The sequence below is a fragment of the Camellia sinensis genome, chromosome 5 (genome assembly GCF_055761805.1).
Source record: "Camellia sinensis isolate YWXY chromosome 5, ASM5576180v1, whole genome shotgun sequence".
Lineage (NCBI taxonomy): Eukaryota > Viridiplantae > Streptophyta > Magnoliopsida > Ericales > Theaceae > Camellia > Camellia sinensis.
Window position 1 is genome coordinate 34,717,948 of NC_138965.1, and position 23,837 is coordinate 34,741,784.

The 23,837-nt window shown below is 33.8% G+C and overlaps 1 protein-coding gene across 2 annotated transcripts; it reads left to right on the plus strand.

Moving 5' to 3' along the window:
- The first annotated feature begins 1,995 nt into the window (after positions 1-1,995).
- LOC114298000 (glutathione S-transferase zeta class) lies at positions 1,996-20,421 on the plus strand. 2 transcript variants are annotated; one of them, XR_014329341.1, is made up of 14 exons: positions 2,124-2,266; positions 2,428-2,539; positions 2,637-2,693; positions 3,429-3,514; positions 3,607-3,678; positions 5,236-5,289; positions 5,415-5,490; positions 8,761-8,976; positions 10,529-10,582; positions 10,709-10,784; positions 12,378-12,439; positions 18,427-18,486; positions 19,157-19,262; positions 20,084-20,421. XR_014329341.1 is itself a non-coding variant. In XM_082868549.1 (11 exons), the coding sequence occupies exons 1-10, from the start codon at positions 2,264-2,266 to the stop codon at positions 19,259-19,261; spliced, it is 687 nt and encodes a 228-aa protein (XP_082724675.1). In that variant the 5' UTR covers positions 1,996-2,263; the 3' UTR covers position 19,262; positions 20,084-20,421. The 2 variants fall into 2 exon arrangements, 1 of the variants encoding a protein (XP_082724675.1); XM_082868549.1 differs by lacking the exons at positions 3,607-3,678; positions 5,236-5,289; positions 5,415-5,490 and having other exon boundaries at positions 1,996-2,266; positions 8,905-8,976.
- The last annotated feature ends 3,416 nt before the right edge of the window (positions 20,422-23,837 follow it).

The following is a 23,837-nucleotide window of genomic DNA, read 5'->3' on the forward strand; positions in this document are numbered from 1 at the left end:
TAAAATTAAATTTGAAATTTATTATTTTTAAATTGTATCTTTTAATTTTTATATTGTGATGGTGAATTGGTGGTGGTGGAGGCGCCGGCATTAGCTGTGGCGCTGATGTCAATGGTGGTAGAGATAGATAGATAATGGTGTTTGTAATGGTGGAAGGGTAATGAGAATGGTTGTTGTCCTAGCTATGACAATGATGGCAATGATTATTATATAGGTAAAAGATTGTAGTGGTTGTTGTAGGAGAATGGATTCCTCCAGTCCCAGATCATACTGGAGTATACTGTTGGGTCTATGGGGGCCATCAGGAGTCTTGTTTCGATAATTCAAACTGTTTAATATGTAGAACTCGTTGAGTACTATATGCTTGTAAAAAATCACATTGATTGGATATCGATAGCTATGTGATCAAATCAGTTTTGCATTAAAAAAAATAGACGGTGAAAAAATAAACAATTGAAAGAAATTTGATTCGATGAAATAGCTATCAATATAAGATCAATGTGATTTTTTACAGGCATATAGTACTCAATAAGTTCTACATATTGAACGGTTCAGATTATTAAAACGGGCCATGATAGGCTCCACAAGTCCAACAGTACTCTCTAGTCCAATCTGGGACTGAAGGGAAGCCATTCTCTTGTTGTAGTAATAGAATGGCAACTACAGTGGTGCTAGTAGTAAAATGATAATGGTGCTTATAACAATAATGACAATGACAATGAAGGTGGTGATAGTTGTAGTGGCGATAGTTGTAGTGGCGGTGGCAGTGGCATAATGGTGATGGTGGTAGTCGTAGTGGAAGTGGTGGCGGTGGTCGTGGTGGTGATGGTAGGGATGGTAGTGGTAGTGGCAATGGTAATGAGTTTATAATAGGGTATATTGATTCTTATGTTCAGTATTTATAAATTCAATCACAATTAAATAGTTTTTATATGAGTTGAATTTTTTTTAACTTTTAGCTTGACTTTTAAGACACTTAAATTTTTAAATGATATCAATTTTGGTTATTAAACGGATTTATTTGATTATCACTTAATATATTCAATTTTAAGTGCTAAACCAAGTTATCAAACACTCCAAAATCATTGTATTAATGTAAGTGAAGATGTTTGTAGTATTTAAATCAACTTAAAATGTAACTAAAAAAAATAACAATGAATAATAATCAAACACAAGACATAATAAAGACATTTTCAATTATAACCAAAATAATAATTATAACAGGTGATAACCAACATAAAAAATAGTCATAATTAAATATTATAACCAAATATCATTTGGACATAACCAATGGCCTATTCGATTATAATTAAAATAAAAGTTAGGAGAAATAAAAAATGAGAAGTAGAAAAAATAATTATAAATTTATAAAAGTACAATATTTATCTGCACAATTTAGTACATAAATGACTTTTTCCTTTTTTCTTTTTTATAGAACGAAACCATACATCCATATATTAAAAAACTTTTAACTGTTGGTAGTTACCTTTTTACCCAAATTCTACGCTGGTTGAATTACACTTCTAGCAACTTTACAAATACAAACATAGTCCAAACACTTAGCATAAGCTATAATATCATTAATAATAGTAGTAATATGCCAATCCTCCTGGCGGCTTGTCTGCTGCAGCAGCTTGACCATGACCTGACAATCTGTATGCACTGTTATTTGTTTCAAACCTTGATGTACAGCCCATCCGATGGCATCCAAACATGCATGCGCCTCGGCTAGTAATGGATGTTGTAATGATATCTTCACCACAGCCCGCCTTTCAATTTGTTGCTTCTTGTTATCCAAACAAATCCATGCAATTCCAACCTGATCTGTTGAAGATTTCCATGATCCATCTATCATAAAATTCCAAGAATCTATTGCACTGTTGCTATCCCTAACATCCTGCACAATGCAAAGGTTAGAGGAGTTATTGTCTAGAGTAGTTGCAGAAGTAAAGCAATTGCCATTTCCAATTTTATTAGGACTTGAGGTAATTACTTGTTCAACAAACCACTCCTTTGACATTTTCTCTAAAAATTATAAATAATTATAATTAAATCATAATTAATATTATAATAAATTATAATTAAGTCATAAACTGATCAAAATAAAAAATTACAAAATCATTATTGGCATATTTGATAGACCAAAAATGATACTAATAATAAAATAAGTAAATAAATAATGTGTACACTAATATAAATAGGGACTAATTTGAAAACAGAGTCAATTTTCAGTTCCAATCCAATCGAAGTTTTCAAGCTAGTTATGGTGTGCATTTCTCTCTCTCTCCTCTTTCTGTTTCTACACTCACTTTCTTTCTCTATGTTTATATAATTTATGCAGAAACAAATATTTTTTCTTGCTCATTTTCTCGGAGCAATTCAAGTAATTGACCCCTGAATTGTTGAATTTTTGAAATCGATGATTAGGCGAGTGGTGGTGGTGGTGGTGTTGTTGTGGAGCCCAAAACGAAGTTGCAATTGTATTCTTACTTTCGGAGCTCTTGCTCTCAACGTGTTCGTATTGCTCTCAACTTGAAAGGTCTCTCTCTCTCTCTAACTCCCTAAATTTGATTTCTTTTTCAAACCCAATTTTGATGAATTGGTGGTTGATTTTTGTTCATCATGTTTATAAACAGGTCTTGATTATGAATACAAAGCAGTTAATTTACTCAAGGGAGAGCAGTTGAGTCCTGGTGAGATGTATTTTACTGGTTGCTCATTTTCACACACAGATAGATTGTTGTTAGTAGTAGGTGTACTTTTGTAACAGTTCTGCTACTATTAAAAGGGAAATTTGGGAATTTTATAAAGATTTTGATGAAAAGATTGTAGTAGTTCATATTAAATCAAATTTTTTGTTCAAATTTAGAATCAAATTCGATGAAAAAATTGGTGAAGGGTTGGAGATGGTCTGACACGGAGACCAAAAGCACTGAATACATATGAATGGATAAGATTTGGGAAAAATATAGGTAGCCGCACACTTTTGACATAATTACACTGGTCTCCGTCGAGGTTTTAATTCACAACAACTAGGTTTTTTTTTTTTTAATCAATAAATCATTAGTTTTATGAATGAAAAAAATAATATTATTATCTCTTTTCAACTAAAATGTATGTTTATCTTTGTTTATTTCAAAGTCTATCCACCATCTGCGTTAGTTTCAGTCATTTTAGCCTTAGTAAAAGGGAAGTCAGTGTAATTATGTCAAAAGTGTGGGGCTAACTGTATTTTTCCCAAACCTCAAGGAGGTGAATGCAGTTTATATTATATATATATACATAAATTGCTTTCAATGACGTTGATTCTTGAGATACATATGCATATTATAAAACTAGGAGGCCAAAATTTTGGGTTCCATCATAACTGAGACTTGTTACAGACACTGTAATATGCTTCATAACATTTGTTCCTTTCTCGAATGTAGAGTTTTTGAAGCTCAATCCTGTTGGTTATGTGCCGGTGTTGGTGGATGAGGACATTGTGCTTTCAGACTCTTTTGCAATCTTAATGGTGAGTGGTTGGACCTTTATTGTCATCACCCCATTGGATTTGATTTTAGTAAAAATTTTCAATTTTTCTAACATGTGCTTAGTAATTTGCAGTATTTGGAAGAGAAGTATCCTCAACATCCATTGTTGCCTCATGATCTTCAAAGAAGAGGCATCAACTACCAGGTATAATGCATGTAATCTCTTATTTTTTTGATCAATTGATATGAGTTGTTTATTATTTACGACAACATTTTTGAGCTTTGTTCCATTCACCAGTATGATATTTATTTGATTCAATGTGTTTGAACCTAAGCATCCATGTGAGGCTCTGGAAAGGCCAGAATTTCACTGCTTGCATAATTTTTATGTCGTCATATTTTCTACAAGTTCTCACTAATATTAGCACACTTTATTTGAACCAAATATAGTTACAACTAGTATTAGCAAACTTTATTCAAATCGAATATAGTAACAAATCAATTTTTATGAGGAATAAGCTAGAAAATTCAGACCTGGTGAAGAAACACTAGTTGGCTTAAAATTCATTATGTGACAACAGAGTTAACATTATATTGTTGTGGAGTTATGCTATATGCATCTTATTACTCTCACAGTTGAAGTTGTTTAAACCAGGAAAATTTAATTAAAATATCCTACAAATGTTGGGTTGCTATAATGCTTGATGAAGGTCTTGTCAATCATATGGAGGTGATTACTATCTTGGTATTGGTCAATGACATGCCTAAAGAGCCATATACACATCATAAGTTCAAATGTTCTCTTCACAAGCCCACTCCTTTTTTAGCAAATTTGGTTGCATTGGGCTAACCAGCATGTATGCATGTTAGTTGCTTCAAATGCTAATAGCCTCTCTTTATGTAAATCATAAAGAGGGTAGAAATCTCTTCTTCAACAGAATCTGACACCTCATGCATAGGTGTGGTTGCCTCCACAGACACTATGAGAAGTTATTGGCTAAATTAATCACCAATGGTAGTCACTTTCCACAAGGATATTCCTCTTATCAAGTTGGCCTGTATTGTTTTGAATGGGTTACCCATTGTTGTCAAATTGCGAATCAAATCGTGAATCGTATCGAATCATGAATTGTACGATTCTAACAACCATACCAATATGACTATTGTCAAATTTAAACTTTCAAACCACTTGATTATATTCATGTGAGGAGTGCAATGAGATCAAATGTTTCTCAATCACAAAATAATGAACACAGGAATTCGTTGGACTGCTTAGCAACAGAAAATCGGTGATCTAAGCTTAGTGGTATCTGTTTGACCTCTCTCATCTTTGATGTTTGGTGCTCAAATCCACTTGTTGGTATATATGTGATCTTTTGTGATCAAGATATGCACCTTCAATGGTATTTTCATTTCTTAGATAAGTTAAGGAACTTATTGAAAGATAAGGGAATTCTTGGGAGGATGGAGTATAGGTTATAGCAATGCTACTGAAAGTCTGAAAATGGACCTTAGTGGGTCCAACACGTACATGCAACTGTCATTTTACATGGAAAAGGATATCCTTAGAACACCCTTGCTCTAGTTGAAGTGCTTTATCCTGCTTTAAGGGAATAACATGTTGTTAAAGTAATAAAACTTTAGGCTAGCAGAACTATTCATTCATTCCTTCTACTTTCTCAATATATATATTTTTTTTCCATCCTGTTCTGCTCTGATTACTTAAACTAATCCTCAAATGTATTTATTATTTGATTTATAGGCTGCAAATATTGTTTCCTCAAGCATACAGCCTTTTCAGAATACAAGTGTACTGGTGAGTATTGGAGTGGGATCACTGCTTTAAAATTTCTGTTTCATTGCTAAAATTCATATAATGCTATCACAACATTTTTTTTAGCATAGTGATGGGCATCTTTTTCCCTGCCTTTTAATGTACAGAAGTATATTGGGGAAAAAGTTCATCCTGATGAGAAGCTTGTTTGGGTTCAGTATCATATTGGGAAAGGCTTTGCAGGTAAGCTTTACCTAATGAACTATAGATTATGGATTTTTATTTTGTTTTTTCATTTAAAGAAATCTGTCATACCAGTTTGAATACACAAGCTGGTTGTGTGTAGCCTGCTAGACTATGAAGCATGGGTACTTTGAAAAACATGCCATACCCATACCGGGTACTTACTGGCGTATAGTACCTCGTATGGTATTTCTGCATACGTACCGGGTACACGAAAAACGTACTCAAATTTTTTCTTCTAAATTTTTGGCGTACCCAGACGTATCTAGTATATACTCAAGCCGTACTGTACCTTAGTTGAAACAATATTTTTTTCTACTACAGAAATAAAACTCCTTTCCCTAAACTTTTTATTTTTATTTTTATTTTTAGTTTTATACTTAGCATGATTTAAAATTAAATTATAGTTTGTAAGTTATTTAATCTATTGACATTTAATTTTGATTTATACTTTTATTTTTGACATTAAATGTTAATTATAGGTTGGATCTTAACAAATTAAACTATTTAATTAATTTTTACATTACTCTAAATTAAAAATAAATAAATTTTTAAAAGTGTACCAAGCCGTACCCGTATCTTACTTTTTTTGGATTTTAGCGTATCGACGTACCCGTATCATACCAGTATCAGTACTCGTACCCGTACCCGTGCTTCATAGCTGCTAGAGCAGACTACTCAACGTTTCACCTTCTTAACCTGTTGCCTCCAATCATCCAAGCAATACTTTGTTTCCTTGTTCCTATCAAAGAGCAAGTGTGTGCAACCAATGGACGTCACAGTTTGATCCAAACTCCTTTATGATAATTTTGTTTTAATAATGTATTTTAATTATTTTGCTAGTATCAACCAAATAATAGCTGGATCATTGTTAAGAAGACTTTATGAAGTGACTGGAACCTTTTTCCTCCTGCCAATTACCAAATTAATTTATTAGTCATTGATGTTAGCATGCTTTTAAAACATTCTTGTGTTTTATCCTTTTCCTTCCATCTTACCTAAGCCAAAGCATCAGTGGTACACAGAATAGTAACCAAAGCATGATTAGGATCATCAAATAAATACATAAAAAGGAGAAGATATGATCTTGTTATCTATTCAAATCTTCACTTTGTCCTCTACCAAAAACCCTATAATCTAATAAGCATGGACATGGACACACCGATACAACAATTTTCCAAAAAAATGCAGGACATTACATGGGGACATGAGTAAAATATATATATATTTTTATATTTATTATATGTTATATATATAAATATTCCAGTCAAAGTTAATAAAAATACACAACATAACACGCATTTCCAAAGTTCAAATGAGAATGGATTAATGAGTATAAATTTACGTTTTCTTATAATTATTAGTTCCTAATTTATTTTGTTCAACTGTGTAATGTTATGTGTCCCTCAAGTTTCCAAAGCGTGTCTGAGTTTAAATTTTAGTTGATAATAATAATAATAATAATAATAATAATAATAATAATAATAACAATAATAATAATAATAACTGGACGTGTTTGACACATGTTGGAAGTGTCTAAAGACGAGTGTTTGAGTCCAACAAATGAAAATGGGCATGTCATTAATATACCTTGTTTTAGCATGCCTTACATTGAAAGGATGGAACTTTTTTAATACAACCTATGTTTCAGTCCAATGGAAACATGTTCTATCCTTTTTTCTTTTGTCCTTTTTTTCAAGCCAGACAACTTATGTGCAATGCAAGTTAAATTTGAGGCAACTTTATATTTTATGCCATGAGGATCTACAAACCATTCAAATGATCTTAGTAGTGTATCAAATATAGGACTTTGCACACAAGTTCTAGTGCTTTAAAAGGATTAATCGACGCATTCAATAAGAATGCATCAATTTATCTAACTGAACATACATAATTAGGATTAGCATATTCATTGTTAAGAAGAAGACTTTATGAAGTGACTGGAACCTTTTTCCTCATGCCAATTACTTAATTAATTTACTAGTCATTTATGTTAGCTTACTTTTAAAACATGTCTTGTGTTTTATCCTTTTCCTTCCATCTTACCTAAGCCAAAGCATTAGTGGTACACAGAATATAACCAAAGCATGATTAGGATCATCAAATAAATACATAAAAATTAGAAGACATGATCTTGTTATATATTCAAATCTTCACTTTGTCCTCTACCAAAAACCCTATAATCTAATAAGCATGGACACGGACACACCGATACAACAGTTTTCCAAAAAAATGCGGGACATTACGTGGGGACATGAGTAAAATATAATTTTTTGTATTTATCATATGTTATATATATAAATATTTCAGTTAAAGTTAATAAAAATACACAACATAACACACATTTCCAAAGTTCAAATGAGAATTGATTAATGGGTATAAATCTACATTTTTTTATTATTATTAGTTCCTAATTTATTTTGTTCAAATTTGTAATGTTGTGTGTCCCTCAAGTTTCCAAGGCGTGTGTGAGTTTAAATTTTAGTTGTTAATAATAATAATAATAATAATAATAATAATAACTAGACGTGTTTGACACGTGTCGGAAGTGTCTAAAGATGAGTGTTGGAGTCCAATAAATGAAAATGGGCATGTCATTAATATACCTTGTTTTAGTATGCCTTACATTGAAAAGATGGAACTTTTTTAATACAACTTATTTTTCAGTCCAATGGAAACATGTTCTATCCTTTTTTCCTTTTCCTTTTTTTCAAGCCAGACAACTTATGTGCAATGCAAGTTAAATTTGAGGCAACTTTATATTTTATGCCATGAGGATCTACAAACCATTCAAATGATCTTAGTAGTGTATCAAATATAGGACTTTGCACACAAGTTCTGGTGCTTTAAAAGGATTAATCAACACATTCAATAAGAATGCATCAATTTATCTGATTGAACATACATAATTAGGATTAGCATATTCAATTGGTAATCATCTCCATGAATGTGGGGAGTGGATTGAAAGTGCATCATGGCACCCTATTGGTTTAAGTTTCAATTGCCATGAAGGTAGGTGAGAATTTGATCTTGTACTAAGCATTAGGAAAAAAATCACTGCTGATTTAAATTTATCACCAATAGGAGTTTCTTTTTGTAGAATTCCTCTGAAAAAATCCTAACCTATTTTAACTTTTGAGTTGGGAAATTTTCCATTAGAGTAATTTCTGGGCAAACAGTGACCAAAAACAAGTTTGCTATGATATGATTAAGGTTGCTTTGAAAATTGAGTGTTGAATTTGAGCTGATTTCTATGTACACACGTTGCAGCTCTTGAGAAGCTATTAAAAGATTATGCTAGGAAATATGCCACTGGAGATGAAGTCTGTCTTGGACCTTTATTGTCTTCACCCAATTGGATTTGATTTTAGTAAAAAATTTCAATGTTTCTAACATGTGCTTAGTAATTTGCAGTATTTGGAAGAGAAGTATCCTCAACATCCATTGTTGCCTCGTGATCTTCAAAGAAGAGGCATCAACTACCAGGTATAATGCATGTAATCTCTTATTTTCTTGATCAATTGATGTGAGTTGTTTATTATTTACAACAACATTTTTTAGCTCTTTTCCATTCACCAGTATGATATTTATTTGATTCAATGTGTTTGAACCTAAGCATCCATGTGAGCTCTGGAAAGGCTAGAATTTCACTGCTTGCACAAATTTTCTGTCGTCATATTTTCTACAAGTTCTCACTAATATTAGCACACTTTATTTAAACCAAATATAGTTACAACTAATATTAGCAAACTTTATTCAAACCGAATATAGTAACAAATCAATTTTTATGAGGAATAAGCTAGAAAATTCAGACCTGGTGAAGAAACGCTAGTTGGCTTAAAATTCATTGTGTGACAACAGAGTTAACATTATATTGTTATGGAGTTGTACTATATGCATCTTATTACTCTCACAGTTGAAGGTGTTTAAACCAGGAAAATTTAATTAAAATATCCTACAAATGTTGGGTTGCTATATTGCTTGATGAGGTCTTGTCAATCATATGGAGGTAATTACTATCTTGGTATTGGTCAATGACATGCCTAAAGAGCCATATACACATCATAAGTTCAAATGTTCTCTTCACAAGCCCACTCATTTTTTAGCAAATTTGGTTGAATTGGGCTAACCAGCATGTACGCATGTTAGTTGCTTCAAATGCTAATAGCTTCTCTTTATATAAATCATAGTAAGGGTAGAAATCTCTTCTTTCGACAGAATCCGGCACCTCATGCGTAGGTGTGGTTGCCTCCACAGACACTATGAGAAGTTATTGGCTAAATTAATCACCAATGGTAGTCACTTTCCACAAGGATATATCTCATACCAAGTTGGCCTGTATTGTTTTGAATGGGTTACCCATTGTTGTCAAATTGTGAATCAAATCATGAATCATATCGAATCATGAATTGTATGATTCTAACAATCATACCAATATGACTATCGTCAAAGTTAAACTTTCAAACCTCTTGATTATATTCATGTGTGGAGTACAATGAGATCAAATGTTCTCAATCACAAAATAATGAACGCAGGAATTCTTTGGACTGCTTAGCAACAGAAAATTGGTGATCTAAGCTTAGTGGTATCTGTTTGACCTCTCATCTTTGATGTTCGGTGCTCAAATCCACTTGTTGGTATATATGTGATCTTTTGTGATCAAGATATGCACCTTCAGTGGTATTTTCATTTCTTAGATAAGATAAGGAACTTACTGAAAGATAAGGGAATTCTTGGGAGGATGGAGTATAGGTTATAGCAATGCTACTGAAAGTCTGAAAATGGACCTTAGTGGGTCCAACACGCACATGCAACTGTCATTTTACATGGAAAATGATATCCTTAGAACACCCTTGCTCTAGTTGAAGTGCTTTATCCGGCTTTGGGGGAATAACATGTTAAAGTAATAAAACTTTAGGTTAGCAGAACTATTCATTCATTCCTTCTATTTCTACTTTCTCAAAAAAAAAAATTTCTCATCCTATTCTGTTCTGATTACTTAAACTAATCCTCAATGTATTTATTATTTGATTTATAGGCTGCAAATATTGTTTCCTCAAGCATACAGCCGCTTCAGAATATAGGTGTACTGGTGAGTATTGGAGTGAGATCACTGCTTTAAAATTTCTGTTTCATTGCTAAAATTCATATAATGCTATCACAACATTTTTTTTAGCATAGTGATGGGTTATCTTTTTCCCTGCTTTTTAATGTACAGAAGTATATTGGGGAAAAAGTTCATCCTGATGAGAAGCTTGTTTGGGTTCAGTATCATATTGGCAAAGGCTTTGCAGGTAAGCTTTACCTAATGAACTACAGATTATGGATTTTTATTTTATTTTTTCATTTAAAGAAATCTGTCATACCAGTTTGAATACACAAGTTGGTTGTGTGTAGCCTGCTAGTGCTGACTACTCGACGTTTCACCTTCTTAACCTGTTGCCTCCAATCATCCAAGCAATACTTTGTTTCCTTGTTCCTATCAAAGAGCAAGTGTGTGCAACCCATGAACATCACAGTTTGATCCAAACTCCTTTATGATAATTTCGTTTTAATAATGTATTTTAATTGTTTTGCTAGTATCAACCAAATAATAGCTGGATCATTGTTAAGAAGAAGACTTTATGAAGTGACCGGAAACTTTTTCCTCATGCCAATTACTTAATTAATTTATTAGTAATTGATGTTAGCTTACTTTTAAAACATGTCTTGTGTTAGGATCATCAAATAAATACATAAAAAGTAGAAGATATGATCTTGTTATCTATTCAAATCTTCACTTTGTCCTCTACCAAAAACCCTATAATCTAATAAGCATGGACATGGACACACCGATACAACAGTTTTCAAAAAAAAAAAATGCAGGACATTACGTGGGAACATGAGTAAAATATAATTTTTTTATATTTATCATATGTTATATATATAAATATTTTAGTCAAAGTTAATAAAAATACACTACATAACACGCATTTCCAAAGTTCAAATGAGAATGGATTAATGGGTATAAATTTACATTTTTTTTTTATAATTATTAGTTCCTAATTTATTTTGTTCAAATTTGTAATGTTATGTGTCCCTCAAATTTCCAAAGTGTGTCTGAGTTTAAATTTTAGTTATAATAATAATAATAACTGGACATGTTTGACACGTGTCATAAGTGTCTAAAGATGAGTGTTGGAGTCCAACAAATGAAAATGGGCATGTCATTAATATACCTTGTTTTAGTATGCCTTATATTGAAAAGATGGAACTTTTTTAATGCAACCTATGGTTCAGTCCAATGGAAACATTTTCTATCCTTTTTTCTTTTTCCTTTTTTTCAAGCCAGACAACTTATGTGCAATGTAAGTTAAATTTGAGGCAACTTTATATTTTATGCCATGAGGATCTACAAACCATTCAAATGATCTTAGTATTGTATCAAATATAGGACTTTGCACAGAAGTTCTGGTGCTTTAAAAGGATTAATCAACACATTCAATAAGAATGCATCAATTTATCTGATTGAACATACATAATTAGGATTAGCATATTCAATAGGTAATCATCTCCATGAATGTGGGTGGTGGATTGAAAGTGCATCATGGCTTCCTATTGGTTTAAGTTTCAATTACCATGAAGTTAGGTGAGAATTTGATCTTGTACTAAGCATTAGGAAAAAAATCACTGTTGATTTAAATTTATCATCGATAGGAGTTTCTTTTTGTAGAATTCCTCTGAAAAAATCCTAACCTATTTTAACTTTTGAGTTGGGAAATTTTCCATTAGAGTTTGGTAATTTCTGGGCAACCAGTGACCAAAAACAAGTTTGCTATGATATGATTAAGGTTGCTTTGAAAATTGAGTGTTGAATTTGAGCTGATTTCTATGTACACACATTGCAGCTCTTGAGAAGCTATTAAAAGATTATGCTGGGAAATATGCCACTGGAGATGAAGTCTGTCTGGTTTGTTTCTTCCCTCCCTGCTATCTGTGTTCAAGCCTATATGCATACTGTATGTTTAGGGGGGATCCTTTGCAGAGTGTTAATATCTAAAGCCCTAATGAAATTTTAAAATATGAGACCACGCTAGCTGTGTAACCTGAATAGATAGGTTTTTTTTTAATAGCAAACACACGTCATTTCGAAACAAATTTCCCAAACTCAAGCCGTTGTGAACTTATATACCAAACCAAGTTTGTTTTTGAAATCATGTTTTCAAAACATGACTTTAAGATAAAAACGTTTTTTGAAAATATGATTTTAAAGGCAATGGAGAGTTAATATGTGTATTGATTTCACGATTTCATTGAAATCGTGTGATCAATGCACAACTTCCATGGCTAAAACCCTTCCCTAACATAAAAGCCTTATTTCAATTAATGTTAGTTAACCAAATAGACAGAAAGGGAATTTACTGGATTTGTATGCTACGGTGGTGGTGGTTGCCCCATAATCCTATAATTGATTCACCAACTGTGTTGTGGGTTTTAGGTGATGCAATCAATAGACAGAATGGGAGAATGAGTGGGACAGAGAGGGTGGAGTAGAGAAGGTGGAGGCACAGGTGGGAACAATGGGATGAGGGATGCATTGGATTTTGTTTGGCTAATGAAATAGGGGAGGTTGTGGGTGGTGATAGTGTTTGGTTAGAGAGCAAAATGGATGGTTTTGAAATATGTGTTTGTTTGGTAACAGATATTAAAGGAAAGGATTTTTTTGGTTAGAAATATTGTGATGGAATTTCGGTATTGTTAAAGGGCAAAAGGTTAATTTCACGTTTCCCTTTAATCTTGGTCAGCCAACAACTCTAACAGGGGAGTCAGTGTAATTTCAGAAACTACATTGAGGTCTGTGTAACTTCTTTTTCTTTTCTTTTTTTTCCCTTCTTGAAGTCATGTATTGGGAACAAGACTTCACACACAAAATCGTGTTTTGAATACATGACTTTAAAAACAACCTAGGTTTGGGGAACAAGTGTGTGCTTGGTTTTGGAAAATTAGTTTAAAACAAACGTGGGTTTGATAAAAAATATTGCTGAATAGACGAAGTACCAAATTGTACATGATAGACCCTAAAATGGTATAACTAAGTGTTGAACTTGTGATGTATGACATTTCAGAACTTAGGATAGTGTTGCCTACACTTATTTTTGTGGTGGCCTTCTACGTTACACAAACTCGGGTACGAGTATCGGGTGCGGGTGCGGGTGCGGGTGCATATCTAGGAGTTGGACACTTTAAAATTGAAAATGGAAGATACGGGGATATGGATTCAAATTTGGATATGGGTACGAAAATACGGTAGATAGTTATTTTTAAAAAATATTTGTTAAATTACCATGTTAAAAACTTATCTAAATAATATTTAATTAATTAAATACAGCATATTAAATATAATAAAAAAATATTTTTAAATAAAATTATTATCTTTATAAAGTTATTATTTTAAAAGTAATGAGGTGAGAGAGAGAGAAAGTCATTGTCTTTAAATAAAAGTGGGGAGAGAGAGTCATTATATTTAAATAAAAATAGTGGAGTAGTGGTGAGATATTATTTAAATAAAAGTAGTGGAGTCAGCAGGACTAGAGAGTCATTATTATCTTTAAATAATATTGGGGTGAGAGAGAGAGAGAAAGAGAGAACATACGGAAGAGAAGACAGATCGAGAGAGAGAGAGAGAGGGAGAGAGAGAAGAGGAGATCGAGAGACGAAGAACAAGAGAGATCGAGAGAGAGAAGAACACAATATCAAGATCGCAATAGGAGAGAGAAGAACAAGAGATCGACACGAGTACGGTTAAGGAAGACGAGATCGACTACGCACTTCGAACTCGATCGCACTTTGACTTCGTCTTGCTGAACTTTGCTTCAACATTTCAGGTTTCTTTTCCTTTCCGTTCATTTCAAATTGTGAATTTCTGTATTTCCTTGGTTTGTTTCTTCCCATCTTGCCCTCTTCTTGTTCAAACCTTAGTAGCAGGATCGTTCAACTTGCTCACAATTCCTCCTCAAAAGCGCAATTTTGTGCTTCTAACTCAGATTCGTAGAAGAATCACGAGTTTGATGCTAGAGAAATGCGAATTTGATCGCGGATCTGTTTCTTTTCTTCCTCTCTATCTGTCTATCCCTTTTCTCTCAATCTCGATCTCGTGACTTGTCTTCTCTAGATCAATCAATCTCATCTCGTCTCTCCCTCGATCGATCTCGTCTCGTCTCTCGATCTACTCTTCTTCTCTCTCAATTGATCGCCTCCTCTTCTCACTGTCTCCTCTCTCGCCTTTCACTTCGTTCTCTCTCGCTTCTCGGTGTTCTCTCTTGTGTTTGTCTGAGTCTCTCTTCTCTCTTTCTTTTTTATTTCTTTTGATTATAATATAAACATAGTTGTCAAATCGGGATTCATATTGTGAATCGAAATGGCCTTGTATCGAATCGTGAATCGTAAAGATTCGGTCACTTTTTATAAATTACTTAGAAACATATATTTACAAATTTAGATGTTAAATATATCTTATGAATATAAAATATTTAGACTTAAATCAATAAAAATGTTATTTTGAATAATAATCGCGTAGTATAATAGGTAAGAAGTTAATGAAGGTTCCTATGTAAGCTTACCATCTTACCTTTTTTCTTTTTTAATATTTCTTATCAACCATTCTTAATAAAGATAATAACCAAATAGACAAACTATCAATTTTCAAAGTAACAATAATTAACAACAATGTTGATATTTAGACAATAAGCATATATACTTTTCTAAGTAACAGTGAGCAAATAATAAGAAAGAATTATTTAGAATCTTTTATTTTAAAGCCTAAAACATTTTAAAAATGATAACTGACACATGTAATATTCAATTTAATAAAATAGTAATAGATAATTCATAGTGTATCTTTAATCTTAAACATCTTTAGAAGATATATTATGATTTTTTAAAAGGAAAAAAAATGAGAAGAAAGGTTAAAAATATGTTGAGTACTAAAATAATAACAAATCATGTATATATGCTGGTTATTTTAGTATTAAACGCTATTAGAAGTTGTATTATGTCATTTTACTAAAAAGATAGAGGAAAAAAGAGTTGAAAATATGTCGGACACAATAATTTCAAAAATTACATGAATTGTAAAAAGTAAATCGAATCGTGAATTGATTGTGAATCATGCGATTCACTAGAGATTCACTTCCAAAATAGATTCACCCATAAATTCGTATTGATTTTGCAAAAATTGCGAATCGTAAGATTCTGATAATAGAGAATATAAATATTAAATAATGAAGATGGGGAAGAAGTTGAGAAGTCAATATTAATAGTTACTTTTAGTGTAGTGCTTATATTATAATAATGACATGGGCTGAAGCATCGGGTGGTTTTTCATGTGATGTATAATGGTTGAAATTTGTGTTACATGGACTTGGCACTTTGGGAAGTACCCGTGTCGACATGACACGATACGGGTGCGGGTGTGGGTGTGGGTGTGGGATCTATATCGGATTTGCCTATTTTCTCTCTAATACGGCTCTTTACAGATAGCAAAAGAAATGGAATAGGAGTGAGCAAGAGAGAACCTAGTCGCCTTTCGAAATGACGAATACATCGGTCACCGACTTCGATCCTTCTGGTCGCAGCTTCGACTTTTGCTCGATGCTCAATGCTCGATCTCCTTCTCCTTCTCTGTCTTCTCTCTCGTCTCTCAATCTCCTTCTCTATCTTCTCTCTCATTTCTTGATCTCTCTTCTTCTCCTTTCGTCTCTCGATCTCGATCTCCCTCTTCCTCTCCTCTCTTTTGTCTGACTTCTCTCTACTCTTTATATTATATACATTTAGATTAGTATATAATATAAATTACATTAATATAATAATATATAATATTATTTATCCAAAAAAAATTATATAATATAATATATCATAAATAATATAATTTTTACGTCTAAAATAAAAATACTTATTTTATTATATATAATATAATTCATTTTATATATAAAATAATTTTTATTTGTTATTTATATAATATAACTCATCTTTATATAATAAATATAGTTTTTTTCATATAATAAATATTTATTTTTTTTAAAAAAATTATTTAATGTATCCCCGTACCAGTATCCAAATTTAGATATATATCCACGTATACTCAATTTTTAATTTTGAAGTGTCCGACCCCTACGCACCCGCACCTGATACCCATAGCCGAGTTCATGTAACATAGGTTGAAATTATAAATTTTTCCTGTATTTATAATTTGTTCTCTCTTTCTCTCTCAAAAGATATTTAATTAATATATATGTCAATTATAATATATATATGTCATATATCAATAAAAATAACTGTTTATAAATCATATTTATTTATAATATATATGTCAATTAAAAATTAAAAATATATATAAATCGATTAAAAATATTATCAATAAAAATAATAAATATATTTAAATAAAACATAAATGTTGTTTTATTAAATAAAATATAATAAACTTTATTCAAAGATAATGACTAGTGTTCTAAAAAATATCACTCCTCTACTTTTATTGGTTATTCATTTTTAAAAAATATTTTTTTATGTTGTATTTAATTAATTAAATATTGCATAAAAATAAAAAAAAATTATAACATATATATGTTAATTAAAATTTTAAAAAAAAACGTTTATATAGATAAATTAAAAATATTTCAATAAAAATAATATATAAGCCACGCTTCCCTGCTCTCGCCCCTGCTCCTGCTCCCGCTTCCGCTTCGAGCAACTAAGGTTCAAACCAAGAACAAGAAAGAAATTTTGTAACAAAAATATTATAGAAAAACAATTAGTCGTATCCATTTTTATTTCGCCGTATCCCGGCCATATCCCGTACCCATACCCGTACCCGTGTCGTGTCGTGTCGTGTCATGTCGTGTCGACACGGGTACCTCCCAAAAATGAACGAGTCCGTGTAACGTAGGTGGCCTTGGTTGGGGAAAGCTTTTACATTTATGCTGTATTTGGTTGGGGGATTTAAGAAAGGATTTGGAAAGGGAAATGGAAAAGGAAGGTGAAATGTAAATAAAACATACTTATATTTCACCTAGTTTGACACACCTTTTCCCTTTCTTTTTCCAAATCCGTTCCCAAATCCCCCAACCAAACACAGCATTAGAGTTCTAAGGGTGGAAGAGTCCTAAGGTTGTAGTCAACAAGGGATTGAAATTGGCTTGGTTTCCAAGGTGCTGGGTTTCTAGATTCTTGGAAACTAATCACTTGAAATCTGTAGACAGAAACAAATTTGAGGGCTTTGAATTGAAGGCCACAATTTGGTTTATTAGGACTCGACTAGCTAGGTAGGGACTTTGGACTGAAATAGGTTTGTTTTGGGGTTGGGGGGAGGGGGCTTCACCATCGCAAGGGTTGATAAAAACCACACTAAAACAATCTCAATTTTTAAAACCTCTATTGAACAGAGGTTTTACATGGACATCTACAAATTTGTTCTCCTCCTAATTCTACTAGGACCAATATTCTGTTGATGTAGTTTATTTTCTCACAAATGAAAGCAAATGCTTGATATTGGTAGATTCTTTAAACCATCGTATAGACTTTCTACCCACCACAATATATAATTTATAAATTTGAAAACCAGGAGATTGTTTGTGCTTCAATCTGAACACAATTATGCGCTAAAACCATAGGTCAATAGTTTCCAAGCAGGAAGAGTACCGACTATTGCTCCAGAATCTGACATGAAAAATTGTTGCTTTTCATACTTGTGGCAATTTTTTCCATATAACCTAGATTACACATAGATAGGAACCAGAATCCAGATATTTGGTTTTGACATGAGAAATTGTTGCTTTTCATACTTGTGGCGATTTTTTTTCCATATAACCTAGATTACATGTAGATATATAACAAGTGCTTATGTAAAATTATTTTGTACTCCTATACTACCTGAAATATAATATTGGCTATTGCTTGCAGGCGGATTGTTTTCTAGCACCTCAGATTCATGGAGCAATCAAAAGGTTCAGTCTTGACATGGTACGTCATTCTTTTGGTTCATGGCCAATTGAATCTGTACTAATTTATATTTCAGCTTCAAATAATTTTTGTATTTTACATGTCTAAATTTTGCCATACCCATTTCTTAAACAAACGGAGGAAAAGAGATGCGGGGAAATCCACATTAATTGTGTTAACTTTCTCTGCTGTCAGCCTTTTTAAAATATATGGAATGTATGCTGGTGCATTGTTTGCAAGAATTGTGGTTTCTGGTAGTCTCAAATCCAATAGAATGGGTTTGTGTAGAATCTAATATAACCTAGATTACACTTGAAAATCTAATATATCATCAACTATCTTCTTGATTATGTGATGGTTGCAATCAAATACGAATGTGTTGTGCTTCTGGACTTTCTTAATTTTTTCTATCTCCTTGTAACATCTTTAGTTTTGTCATTGTGAGGAAATGGATCCATGTAGCCGACCCGGAGTAAAGACTTGTGAGTTGAGTTGAACTTCAACACCTTAGGAGTTCTTTGTACAATGTTAAATCTCTCTCCATCTCTGTGACATGTGTGCACACCACTGTGGCCGCAATTGCAGCCTGTTTTCTTCCTGCTTGTTACGTGGAATTGATGCTATGTATTTTCTGTGCACCTGGTATCGCTCAGAGAAAGTTCTAATTACAAGTTTCTTGTTGTTCTTGCAGACTCAGTACCCTCTTCTCTCTAGGTTGAACGATGCATACAATGAGCTTCCTGCCTTCCAAGATGCCATGCCAGAAAACCAGCCAGACGCACCAGTTGAGGCATGAGGTAATAAACTAGTATAAAAGTACTTCTTGATATATGCTTTGTTCTCTCTTCCTTTTCTTCCCCCCCCCCCCTTTTTTTTTTGGGTTTGTTTTTTTGTGAGGAAAGGAGGATGAGTTTATGCATTCATTTACCACCATTGTGTTGCTCTAGTTGAGGGTGCCTTACTTCCTGACATGTATTTCTTAGATGGATGTAAGCTTAGCCCTTCAGTATTGGGTTCTAATGAATTGCTGTGGTTGGTGTTTGCAATACACAAGGCTCCAACAAGGCTCCAACAAGGCCAGTGGTGGTTTAGTGGCTTTGAACCTTAGTAGCTGTATTTAGGTGACATTTATTACTCAAAAACGTGATTTCGCACTCCCAATTAAGAAACCTGTAAGAAACTCACTCCTGCTGAGGAACTCACTCTCATCTAAGATAGAACTTCTCAAACATACAATCTCCAAAAAAAATGCAAACAAACCTTAAGCTTATTCTAGTACTTTCTATTTACATAATATTTATTTGTCCTTAACAAAGACAATTTGTAGTTGATATCAATCTCTACTAATAATTCATATTTTAACACATATTACAACTAAAAATAATAATTTGTTAAAATATATTTATATATTTATATATTTTATATATAAAATACACACGCTCACATAGGCGCTCCCTGCCCTGCCCTTGCTTCGTGTAACTATTCTTTGAATTCTCATAATATTGTGATGCTTGGTTCAAGTTTTCTTTCTTGTTAAATTTCAGTTCGACCTCACAGAGTTGGTGCAAAGCTTTGTTGGATTTTTACTAAAATTTCCTCCTTTTGTTTCTACATTTAGATCAGAAGAGGCGGGTTAGATTGAACTTTCAAGGTAAAACTGGTGAAGCAGATCTGATGCAGAGCTGTCGCTAGCAGATTGTAATGCCACCAAGCTTTGTCTGTACATTTGAATAACAATAATGCAATAAAATTAAGTGATGTGATTATACGTTTTGAAACATCTAAGCATAGTTTCCTGAAGTTCAAACTGGCTTCTTGTACCCTCTTTTTAATTGTTAAACTGTTGATGTTTGTCAACTGTACCACACAGATGTTGACATTGCCCAGTTAAAGGTTTCCTTATGTTACTGTGTTTATGCTGCTATAAATAAATGAGAATAATTTAAGGCTTTGTTATTTCTTGCTCTCTTTCTTTGTCTCTTGGTGCTTTAAAATTACTTTGTTGGCTGCTTTTGTTCCGTACAAAAATGTAAAACATCCATCTTGTTTCGAGAGACAAAGGCCATGCTTGGAATTGTAAGAAACAAAGTTTCGGAATTCTCATATAATACTTGACAGCTGTTGAATTATATTTTGAGATTAGAGTTGACAGGTTGACGGCTTAATGCTTCTCAAAGATGGTTTTATAGCCTTTAGGATAAAGAAATTGTTAGGTCCCTGTGTTGTCAAATCCGGAGACAAAATCTTGTGTGGATTCAAAACTATGTTTTTCTGTTTTTGTACTGTCCGCTCGAGCGGAGACTCTTGAGCTCGAGCGTAGATTAGCAGGTCACAGTAGTTTGACAGGACAAGCACAGATACTGGTGGGTGTGATTTGACGCTCGAGCGGAAACTCCTACGCTCGAGCGCATCTCTGTTTCTTCGTTTGCAGTTTTTGTTCAGTCCGCTCGAGCGGGCTATGTTGAGCTCGAGCGGAGATCGCGATTCAGATTCCTATTTAAAGCTGCTAACGTTGTTTTGTTTGGGACGGGTTTTCCTAGATCTGATAAAAACAAACTAGGGTTGTGTTTAAAGTCTTCTGGGAGATTTTTGAGAGTTTTTCTTGATGTCTTGAGAAGAGTTCTTCACTCAGGATCTAAAATACATACATCAAGGAGTTGGTTTCTTTAAATTCAAGAAAGAGTTCTCTTCGGTGGATTCCGAAGATTCTAGCATATAGTTTCGAAAGGTGTTTGATTCTATATGTGAGTGAGGTTGTGGAATCAACTTCAAGATTGATCAGTTCCGAGATGAAGTCGTGAAAAAGAGTTACAGAAGATTCGAAGACAGATTGACTAAGTTGGGTAATTTGTAAGATATCTTTGTAATCTTTTTACTTCAGTAGTGGATTGATTTATGGCGTTTCGCCCGTGATTTTTTTAATCACAGTTGGAGGTGTCCAATTGTGGTTTTTTCCACGTAAAAATCTTTTGTGTCGATTTATTATTTAATCTGACAAAAACAAACAATCTAAATCACTTTCGTAAGTGCTTGTTGATTTAGATTGTGTGTTTTGGTTTTTTTTTTGGGTTTTGGAATATTTTAATCTTGATCTAATCACGAATCACTTAGATTTTCAATTGGTATCAGAGCGGGTCACTCTTTGTTTTTTCAAAACTATAGGAGTGTGATTTTGTGTGATTAGTATCATGGATTCTATTCGTGAAGGTAACTCCACTCATAGACCCCCTTTACTTGACGGTACAAACTATTCTTATTGGAAAGCTCGTATGAGAGCATTTTTAAAATCCATCGATGAGAAAGTTTGGCACTCCGTAATCTTTGGGTGGAGTGAACCTACTATCACCATTGATGGAAGTGATATTCCTAAACCCCTGGATAAATGGGACACAATCGATTACCAGAATTCGAGTTGGAACAGCAAAGCTCTCAACTCCCTCTTCTGCTCTGTCACACCTGAAGAATTCCGTCGAATTTGCACGTGTGAAATAGCAAAAGAGGCGTGGGATATTCTTGAAACGATTCACGAAGGTACCACCTCTGTTAAAAGGGCAAAACTTCAACGTCTCACGTCCGCCTTTGAAACCCTTTTTATGCGCGACGATGAGACGTTCGATGAATTTTATGCAAAACTCAGTGATATCGTGAATTCCTGTTTCACTCTCGGTGAGAAAATCCCGGAAGCAAAAGTTGTTGGAAAAATTTTGAGGTCCCTTCCCGAGAGGTTCCAACCAAAGGTGACAGCCATTGAGGAGGCTCAGAATGTTGATACCCTCAAGCTCGATCAATTGGTTGGAAATTTGCAGACTTATGAAGCCCACCAAATTTCTAAGAAAAAGCAAAAAGAAAATATGGCTTTCACGAGTGCCCATGAGACTGCAAAACCTCCGGAGACTGAATTTGATTTAGAGTCTGAGATGACGGCTATGCTTACAAAACAGTTTAAAAATTTTTTGAAAAAGAAGCCGAATTTCAGAGCCCCTATTTCAAAAGATAAGAGTAATGACAAACCCAAAAATGTTCCACCAAAATTTGCTCAAACTACTGAAAAAAAGATTGTTAGGGGACCAGGGGTCAAGTGTTATGAGTGTCAAGGCTTTGGTCACATTGCCCTTGAATGCCCTTCGAAAAAGAATCGAAAGAAAGTCTACACTGTAACTTGGGATGATGAAAGCGGGTCGGAGCAAGAACCCGAAGAACCTGAATCTGGAGAAGACGGGGATAGTGCTTTTATGGCTTTTTGGTCCACTTTCACTCAAACTCTTCCAAAGCCAGCGGAGTTAGCTCGTGGTCAGAACTTGCATCATGCTCCTACTTTTGATGGGAGTAACTACCTGTTTTGGAAAATCAGAATGAGGGCTTTTCTGAGAGCCTTTGATCCAGAAGGCTGGCAGGCCATTGAAGAAGATACAGAAAGTGTTGACAGTCCGAGCAATCTGAGAGCCCTTAGCACTATTCGTAGAGCAATTTCTGCTGAAGAACAGCAACGGGTTGTTCGTTGCACAAAGGCTAAAGAGGCATGGGAAATTTTGAGCCAATTCCATGAAAGAGGAAACTCACATTCACCACCATCCAGCGACTTTTCAGTCTTAGTTGCAAGATTGGAGGAGGCAAAGGAGAATGAAGAGCAAAAAGAGGATGATGAGACATCTGAGGATAATGAGGAGATCAATGGCGATGAACTACAACAAGCCTACGAAAAGCTGTACGAGGAATCTTTGAATTTGTCCAAACTCAACGACAGACTCTCTCTCAAGCTCAAGACATGTGAGGGTGAGAATGTCAGGCTGAAAGAAGAACTTGTAGCAGCAAAGCAGAATATTGTCAAGATCTCGAGTGACAGGCAAGACTTATGTGGAAAATTACTATCCTCTGAAACTGAAAGGAATGAACTTCTGAAGGTGTATTCCACATATGAAGAAAAGCTTGAAAGTCTTGAGCTGTCACAAGCCAGATTGGAAGAGATAATCTGTCAAAAGGATGAAGAGCTTCGGGTTGCTAGAACCACTATTGCCATGTGGAACAAAGGTTCAAAATCCTTAGAAGACATCCTCGGGTCTCAACAAATGGGTTGCGACAAAAGCGGGTTAGGCTATGATGCAACAGCACACAAGGGACAGGCCTCTACTTCACATGACAAGAAGACTCAAGCAAAGGGAAAATTGAAGGTAGACCAGGCTGATCTCTCTCTCCGTCTACCGAAAGCTGGTAAAATTAACAAAAAGGAGGTAAAACCAGTTTTTATTTGTCATCACTGTGGTAGGTATGGCCACATTCGTCCTTACTGTTTTGAACTCTTTGGTAAGGTGTCTCAAAAGGGTAGAAATTCTAATACTTTTTGGGTTAGGAGACAACCTTACATGGCTAGGCTG

Bases quoted from the DNA above. Each gene is read 5' to 3' on its own strand.
- LOC114298000 (XM_082868549.1), top strand. The intron at 10,785-12,377 runs GTAAGCTTTACC...CACACATTGCAG, and splicing joins TATTGGCAAAGGCTTTGCAG to CTCTTGAGAAGCTATTAAAA. The intron at 18,487-19,156 runs GTACGTCATTCT...TTGTTCTTGCAG, and splicing joins AAAGGTTCAGTCTTGACATG to ACTCAGTACCCTCTTCTCTC.